General features: G+C 44.9%; 1 protein-coding gene across 1 annotated transcript in view; it reads right to left on the reverse strand.

Annotated features, from left to right (window-relative positions):
* LOC142208381 (formin-H-like) overlaps positions 1-5,383 on the reverse strand; it is a 142,333-nt gene extending 136,950 nt beyond the window's left edge. The window contains exon 1 of the mRNA XM_075276850.1: positions 5,260-5,383. Within this exon, the coding sequence (XP_075132951.1) occupies positions 5,260-5,292 (33 nt within the window). The 5' untranslated portion in view covers positions 5,293-5,383. The remainder of the gene's footprint in view (positions 1-5,259) is intronic.
* Positions 5,384-9,665: the final 4,282 nt, after the last annotated feature.

Consider the following 9,665-nt stretch of genomic DNA (forward strand, 5'->3'; position numbering starts at 1 on the left):
AGTGTCATGTTGGTCCTTTCTCCCAATGTACAAGAAAATATATGTAAAATAACATTTTGTTTGTAAGGCTGAAAAAAAAAGACATATATCTAACCTAATATCTAGCATATTATTCCGCAGTGTTGATCCAGTGGAAAGCAAAAACTCCATATGTTAGCAGTCAATTTTCCATTTTAGGGCAAGTTCACATGTAGTTTTTTGGTCAGGATTTTGAGGCCGTATCTGCCTTAAAACCCTGACCAAAAAGATGGCTCCCATTGAAATCAATGGGAGCCGTTCAGGAGTTTTTGAGCAAGGTGCTCATTCTTCAGGCTGAGTTGGCCTGAAGACATTCCCTCCTCCAGACTAGACCCATTCATTGGGCCAAATTCGGAGCAGAGTGCGCGGCTTTCAGTCGCGGCTACCTGGCTTTTGCTTCACCTGAAGCGGCCTCCGCCTCAGGTTCCAGACCAAAAAACTATGTGTGAACTTACCCTTAGGGTACATTCACATGGCAGATTTTGGGACAGAATCTGTCACAAAATCAGTAACAGATTTCACCTTGATTTTGCCTCCCATTATTTTCATTTGGGAATGCACCTTCATTCACCACAGTACATAAACAGTGGGGATAAGACACACCCAGTTTCCAGATAGCAGTGGGGTTCTTACTACCAAATATAAGCAATCTAGAACAGAGGATGAATATTTTTAACAATACTATAAAACCCCTTCTAAATGGCTTGACCTTGAGATCATGAGATTGTTTGTACCATACAACTTCAATGCATTCTTATATAACTAGTGAGGTCTGCACAGGAGTTGGACTGGCAGCAACAGGTTAGGGGAGGTACCACTGAGAGGAGGGAGCACACGTAGGGGGGGTTAATATCGGTCCTATTAACCCTTTCCCGCCGATGGCATTTTTTGATTTTCGTTTTTCATTTTTGACTCCCCTCCTTCTAAACCCCATAACTTTTTTATTTCTCCGCTCCCAGAGCCATATGAGGTCTTAATTTTTGCGGGACAAATTTTTCTTCATGATGCTACCATTAATTATTCTGTATATTGTACTGGGAAGCAGGAAAAAAATTCTGAATGAGGTGTATTTGAAGAAAAAATGCATTTCTGCGACATTCTTACGGGCTTCAGTTTTACAGCGTTCTCTGTGCAGCCAAAATGACATGTCCCCTGTATTCTGTGTTTCGGTACGATTCCGTGGATACAAAATTTATATGGTTTTATTTACATTTTGACCCCTTAAAAAAAAATCCAAAACTGTGTTAAAAAATTATTTTTCTAAAAGTCGCCATATTCCGACAGCCGTAACTTTTTTATACGTCAGTGTACGGGGATGTATAGGGCTTTTTTTTGCGGGGCCGGATGTACTTTTTAGTTCTACCAATGCTATTGCTTTGATCACTTTTTATTCAAATTTTTATCAGAATCAAAATAGTGAAAAAACCGGCGGTTTGGCACTTTTGACTATTTTTCCCGCTACGGCGTTTACCAAACAAGAAAAATATTTTTATAGATTTGTAGAGCGGGTGATTTCGGACACAGGGATACCTAACATGTATGTGTTTCACAGTTTTGAACTACTTTTATATGTGTTCTAGGGAAAGGGGGGTGATTTGAATTTTTAATACTTTTTATATTTTTTTATATTTTTTTTTTTACTTTTTTTTTTTTTTACTTTTTTTTTTTGCATTTATTAGACCCCCTAGGGGTGTTGAACCCCAGGGGGTCTGATCACTAATGCAATGCATTACAATGCTAATGCATTGGAAAAAATCATCCTTTCTTTTGCAGGCTGCATAGACCAGCCTGCAAAAGAAAGAGCTTGCAGACCGGCCGGGGAGCCTTGTAAAGGCTCCCGGTTGTCATGCCAACGTGCTTGCTCCAGGAGCCGGCGATCACCGGAAAAATGGCGCCTCCGGCGCCTTTGACCGTGGCGCCAGAGGGGTTAATGCCTCTGATCTGTCCGGCGACCGATTGGAGGCATTAGAGCCGGTTGTCTACTGCTTAAAGCAGTAGACACCCGGCAGCTATGGCGGCCGCCTGGCTCCCGGGCGGTCGCCATAGTTACACACCCGACATGCGCCGTACTATTACGGCGGTTGTTGGGAAGGGGTTAACACTTAATGAACTCTGATCACGGGCATTACAGTCAGATCTCTGCTGTATAATATTTGCTGTGTTTCTGAGCAGGTGACATATTCAAGGACCCACCAGAAGGGGCGGAGTAGAAAAGGCAAGAACTAATTTGACAATTCTATTAAAAAAATATAGAATCTTCAGATTCATCATCCAACCCTAGAAAAACTCCTTGAGGCTAAGGCCCCACAGGATGTCCCACAGAAATAAACCATGATGGGAATGCAATGTGGTTCTTCCCGCAGTGCTTTAAACAGAAAGTTGAGTTTTCCTCCACGGACTTTCTGTGTATGGGATTCAGTGTATGGGATTCGCCCCACATTGTGGAAACATAGTTGTTGTTTTTTTGCAGATTTTATTGGGTTTTTTGGGTCAAAGCCAAGAATGGCTTCAAAAGGAATGGAAAATCTATAGGAAATACTTATACTTGTACCTGCTGGTTAATCCACTCCTGGATTAAAAAGCTGTATTTCCACAACATGGGGCCTCAGCCTGCAGCTAAAGCCCCACATGGCAGAAAAGCAGCTTTTTTTGTTACAGACTTTGCTGTGTTTTTGTTTTTTTTATTTGAGCCAAAGGTAGGAGTGGACGTTTTTTCACATTGCTTTGTAAACCAGTCTTGACTTTGGCTCAAAAACTGCAGCAAAATCTGCAACAAAAAGCAGCTTTTCTTCAATGTGGAGACTTAGGGGCAATTCACACAGAGTAAACTGGCGCGCAATCTGGCACGTATACGCGTGTCAGAGTTTGCGTGCTCAAAAAAGATCCCATTGATTTCAATGGGGATTTCGATCGTACAACGTGCGTTATTTTACACCCGTAATTTTGCGGACACAAATCGCGTTATACGATCGTAATCCCCATTGAAATCAATGGGATCTTTTTTGAGCGCGTAAACTCTGACACGCGTATACGTGCCAGATTGCGCGCCAGTTTACTCCATATGCCTTAATAAAGGGGATGTCAGTCAAACATGTCATAAACGTCACATGAGGAAAAGGCACTAGTAGCCAGAATCACCAGAGATTTTGAGAATTGGCATACCTGCAGTTTGTTCTTTTTGAACTGGGGTTGCCAGGTGTGCTCACTCTGGCCCCTTCATACGGAGTAAACGTGCGTGTATTTTGGCAAAATACATGTGTAAAAATACTTGTGTAAAAATAAGACCCCCATTGACTTCAGTGACATTTTACACGTGTATTTTGACGTGTTATTTGACGTGTTTTTTACACGTGTAAAAAAAATGCCATTGAAGTCAATGGGAGTCTGAATTTTACACGTGTATTTTTACACGTGTATTTTGCCAAAATACACGCGTGTTTACTCTGTGTGAAGGGGCCCTAGGTAGAGGAACCTTGCAGTGCTATATATATCAATGGTTTCCTTTCCTCATCACCCTCGATACCTGTAGAAATCATGGCTACTTGGCAGTACTTAGTAAATATCTTCTCTTGAAAAAAACATGTTATTGTAAACTGGCTCATTGTATTTGATACAATGTTGTGTCCAGGTTAAGTTTCTGGTGATCACTCCCAATTACAATGTACAGGTTGGATAAATAGGGTTTATGGTTACAGTCAATAAGGAGTTCAGGTATATTAAAACTTCCTGAACATTAGACAGTTGATAACGAAATCTCTATAATTGTCATAATCAACATAATCAAATGTGTGAATAATCTCTTAGTTCGATAGTGAAATGAAAAATGCTGCAACTTTCTTACTGACATTAATTCCTCAACTTTTCAAGAGCTGTTTGCTGTCAGTAAAAGAAAACATTTGTTTGCAATCCAGAGACTGAAAAGCCATTCTGACACTAGGATCACACAAGTTTTTGGGTCTTGCATGGGAACCCAAAAGACAGAGCCTGTACTTTTAAAAAGTGGTTACCTGAGGACACCTGCGGACCCCATAAATTATAATGGAGTCTGCCGAGTTTATGCTGAAACCGACTGAGAGAAAAGTACTCCATGCAGAACTTTTCTCTCCACTGATTTTAAGTACAATTTAGGGCAGAGTCTCCCATGGAGACTTCAATGCAGATGGGAACTTAGGGCGGGTTCACATCTGCGCCCATGCGCGCTTTACGCAATCCTGCTGGGTTTTCATCTTCTGCCCTGAGAAACTGGACAGGGGACAGAAACCTGGCAGTCAGTTTTCAAACCCATTCAAGTGAATGGGTTTGAAGAGTGCGCCTGTGAGCATTTTGTACCTGTCCGCGGCAAAACCATTTTTTTTTTTAACCGGACACATAGTCCTGCATGTCACTTAAATGGGTTTGAAAACTGACTGCCGGGTTTCCGTCCCCTGTTCAGTTTCTCGAGGCAGAAGACGGAAACCCAGCTGGATTGGCTAAAGCGCGCACAGGCGCAGATGTGAACCTGCCCTTAGCCTGAGTCCTTATCACATACCTAATGGATTTGTCACAAATATATGAGTGTAGGTAAGAGGTATCAGCCTGACAGAACGGAATTTTGCCTAAGGTTGTACAATTTTTAAGACATATACTATATGAGGTAAACTATAAATAATGCTGAACTGTAAATAGCTAAAATAGCAGTTACCAATGCCATAAATACACAAAGTAAAATCCACATTGTGACATAAAATGACAAGAATTAAATATGCATTGTTTTCCTTCAACTTGGCATTGTTAATTGATAAATTGCAAAGTGTCTCAGGTTGACTACATCTTAGAGAACTGCATATATAACAATTACCCAATATCTCAGCTAACAGAATAAGGTCCACGAGAAAATATAATAACAGAAGAGGGATATGGAAATCGTTTGTATCTGAGGCCCCATTCACATCAGCTTTCGGGTACCCATTCGGGGAGTCCGCTTGGGACCCCCCCGAACGGATACCTATACACATTGAAAAGCGGTTACCTAAGGAAACCACACGGACACCATAGACTATAACAAGGACCATATGGTTTTCGCACAAAACATGTGGAGAAAAAAGTGCTGCAAGCCGAACGCTGATGTGAATGGGGCCTGAGGATGGTTTATAGCATTTCTATTCAGCAATGGCTTTGTACAGACATAATGATACAAGTGAAATGTCAGATTCTCCTGCTCATCTCCCTTCTACGTGTTATCATAACCATATAGCAGCTTACCTTGGTGAGAAGGTTCCTGTCATTGGTGGCCATGACCCCAGTGATTCGTCCACTATCCTAATACCCTGGAGAAATGGAGATCAGTCAGAGCCTCATATCAGGAAGGGCAGCAACAATGATTCTGTGTCTCCAGGCTGGAACTTCCTCTTACAGATTCTCTACAACTTCCTTGTTTCTTCTTTCTAAAAAAAAAAATACCTGCAGCTTCCAAGCACCTGGGGCCTGATGCAACCATGGAGTATTCTAAAGGACTATGCACTTATGTTATGGAAAGTGACATGAATAAATACAGTGCTGGCAATCTGATAAATGACCCTATTAACATAGAAGTTCCAGTTCTGTTATAGGAACAGAGGGATTCAGTATTTAGCTGCTGTTTATCACAGCCATTACTCTGTCTATAAAGATGCTAATTTAGTTAGCCTCTCTGATTTTTATTAGATTCTTCCCATTTACAAAGGGAGTGATTGAATAGTAGAAATATATTAGGGAGTTACTATGTAAGCAGTTTTCCATTATATATGTGTAGGGCTCATTCACACGGGGCAAGAGAGGGTGGATTTTGACGCCAAATGCACCTCAGAATCCGCCCCCTCACAATAGAGGTCTATGTAGACCGCTAGATTACTTTTTTCCGTGAGTGGTATGTTCCTGCTCACGGAAAAAAGAAGTGAGCGGCCCTTTCTTCAGGCAGATTCCACGGCCAATTAAGCCCCGTTGTCCACCTCGTGACAACACCCTCCGGACTAGGCCCATTCATTTGGGCCAAATCAAGAGCGGGAAGTGGTGACTGTCGAAAGCCGTGACAGTCGTGGCAGGTGCATTTTGGTCCTATTCTGACACAGCTTCCCGCGTCAAAATCAGGACCAAAATATGTGGTCCCGTGCCCTGTGTGAACGGGGCCTAACAGAGCCCCTGTACTTAAAGTAAAAGTACAATTCCAAGTGACCACTGAACCCCGATTACCTCTGTAGAGTCTTTCTGACTGTATATGGGTCACACATGTCACACATCTAATCCTTGTCGTTGAAGTGCCTGTTGTGTATTCTCCATGTAGAAGTCAAAGGAGATTAAAAATAGAGGCTCCTAGGTTTTATTATTTGCTCAATTTTCAAACCTAGCAATCTGTTTCTGGTTACAGGTGCAGCATTCTAGTGGACACTACAAAAACTGTTCATTTTGGTTTTGTTATGTTTGTGCCCCCGTGTACATAGTTTTGTATAGTGTTGTATCTATAACCTGAAAAAATTGCCGCTAAAATAGACTGTTCCACTGGGCATGGGGGATTTCGGAGTGATGATACAGTCCAACCAGTTCAGTTCTATTTAGTATGAGATGAAGAGCTAGGTCTAGGCAACTGCATTGCACACTGAGACCCGGAGAAGTAATCTTCCTCAATTGTGAGAGACGTTTGGAGAGTGTTAGTGCCATTGTGCAGTCTGAAGACAGTTACATCATGGGCCTTAGTGTTCAGACCAAGTTGTGCCACAGGACAGACAGGCAGTGGCGGATCCAGGGTTTGCGGGGCCCTGGGCAATTGACTTTGGCGGGGCCCTACGCGCAGCGCGCTGCAGCAAATTAGGCCCCGCCCACTTTTATGTTGACTCCGCCCATTCTCATTCATTTTTCATGTGATTCCACACAGTATAATCCTCCTACAGTTACCCGTAAATTATATGTCCCCCCTCCATCTCTCCCCATTTTCATATACACCCTTCATCTACCCCTAGTTTCATGTCCCCCCCTCTATCTCTGTCCCCAGTTTCATGCCATTCTCCCCCTTTATCTGCCCACAGTTTCATGTCCCCCCCCCCCCGTCTCTGCCCCAGTGTCATGCCGTTCTCCCCCTTCATCTGCCCCAATGTCATGCCATTCTCCCCCCCTTCATCTGCCCCAGTGTCATGCCATTCTCCCCCCCTTCATCTGCCCCAGTGTCATGCCATCCCCCCCTTAATCTGCCCCAGTGTCATGCCATTCTCCCCCCTTCATCTGCCTCAGTGTCATGTCGTTCTCTCCCCCTTCATTTGCCCCAGTGTCATGCCGTTCTCGCCCCTTCATCTGCCCCAGTGTCATGCTGTTCTCCCCCCTCCATCCACCCCAGTGTCATGCTATTCTCCCCCTTCATCTGCCTCAGTGTCATGCCGTTCCCCCCCCCTTCATTTGCCTCAGTGTCATGCCGTTCTCCCCCCCCTTCATTTGCCACAGTGTCATGCCGTTCTCCCCCCCTTCATCTGCCCCAGTGTCATGCTGTTCTCCCCCCCCTTCATTTGCCACAGTGTCATGCCGTTCTCCCCCCCTTCATCTGCCCCAGTGTCATGCTGTTCTCCCCCTCCATCTGCCCCAGTGTCATGCTGTTCTCCCCCCTCCATCTGCCCCAGTGTCATGCTGTCCCCCCCTCCATCTGCCCCAGTGTCATGCCGTTCCCCCCCTCCCCTTCATTTGCCCCCCAGTTTCATGGGCCCCCTTCATTATGTTCCACCTTAATATTTAATACAAAACAAACACTTACACTCACCTTCTATCACTCACCTTGCATCGTTCCCCCGACGCTCCTCTCTCACTCCAGTCACATACGCGATGCAGGAGCTGTGACCTCAGCTCCTGCTTAGCTGTGGCCCGGCTTGCGTGTGTAAGCTTGATGGGATGACGTCATCGCGCCTACACACGCAAGCCGGGCCGGAGCTTTAAAGCAGGAGCTGAGCTCACAGCTCCTTCATCGTGTATGTATTCAGCTCATCGGCGGACGGACGCCGATGAGCTGAAATCGTGACAGGCAAGTGCCGGGGGGCCCCCAGAGGTTCTGTGGGCCCCAGCACTTGCCCGACTATGCCGAGGCTGACCGGGACCATTTTATTAGGGCCCGGCCCTGGATCCGCCCCTGCAGACAGGGCAATCCTGGGTCAAGAGCATGAAAATACTGGCACATGTATCTAGAACAGGGATAGGGAACCTTCGGCTCTCCAGCTGCTGTGAAACTACAACTCCCATCATGCTCCATTCACTTCCATGGGAGTTCCCAGAACAGCAGAGCCAGTATGCATGCTGGGAGTTGTAGTTTTGCAACAACTGGAGAGTCGTTCGTTCCCTACCCCTGATCTAGAAGATCATACCTAAGCACAGTTTGCTGGAAAAACCATCACCAAGCTAAACCCATATCCACAGTGTACCCTCTAGATAAGACCTGGACCTCCATTGTGGAAGCTGCTGGGGGCTGTTTGCATCTCTTAACAGTAAAGATATGAACTGTTTGATTATCAACCCTGTCTCTCCTGAGTGTTTTACCTGCAACTACCATCATGGACACTACACCTTCCATGCAGCCCAGGAAAGCTGAAGCTCATTATTGCATACCTTGTGGAAGGACTAGCATGATCATCAGGTACCCTGCAGGCCACCCCAGCTCTGCACCAGCTGAGAAGTTGGTGGAATTTTGCAAGTCACTGTCACAACTCTTATTATTATTACTACTTCAACTCCCAGCCTCAGGATTCCTGGAAAATAACTGGATTCTATGCATCTAGAATTCAGGTGGTTATTAGAGATGAGCGAACACTAAAATGTTCGAGGTTCGAAATTTGATTCGAACAGCCGCTCACTGTTCGTGTGTTCGAACAGGTTTCGAACCCCATTATAGTCTATGGGGAACATATACTCGTTAAGGGGGAAACCCAAATCCGTGTCTGGAGGGTCAGCAAGTCCACTATGACACCCCAGGAAATGATGCCAACACCTCTGGAATGATACTGGGACAGCAGGGGAAGCATGTCTGGGGGCATCTAACACACCAAAGACCCTCTATTACCCCAACATCATAGCCTAACAACTACACACTTTCCACATTCAAAAAAACCTCTATCAAAGTGGGAAAATACCTGGAAACCTTCTTTACTCCCCAAATGGATGGACACAAACCCCAATTTAAGCTCAACAAACAGTAACAACCACCCCTTTAAATCACGTTCCCCATGACAACCACGGATGGAATAGACAATGGGAAATCCAAAAGCCCTCACCCTTAACTGTCATTTTGAGTGTGTGTGTGTGTGTGTGTGTGTGTGATGTGGTAAGACCTTCCAAAATTCACTGTTCTAGCCCTTAACATGAGCCCTTCCAAACAAAGTTACAGGACCTTAAGCTGAGCTACCAGCAGAGATTGAGGCCCTTGGCATGAGTAGAGCCTTGCACCAGCAGTGTTTTTGGCACTTAGGGTGAGTTGAGCCTTGTACCAGCGTGTGTCCCTTAACATCAGGCGGGCCCTAAGTTCTGCGCTTTGCACAAAAGTTCCACATTAACTAGGCTGAATGGTACAAACCTTAGTAGGCCCGAGAACCAGGAACAGGTCTTGCAATGGCTGTCAGATAACACTTAAAGCACATTATCCACCAGCCAGTCAGCCTCTACCTCCT

The sequence above is a fragment of the Leptodactylus fuscus genome, chromosome 6 (genome assembly GCF_031893055.1).
Source record: "Leptodactylus fuscus isolate aLepFus1 chromosome 6, aLepFus1.hap2, whole genome shotgun sequence".
Lineage (NCBI taxonomy): Eukaryota > Metazoa > Chordata > Amphibia > Anura > Leptodactylidae > Leptodactylus > Leptodactylus fuscus.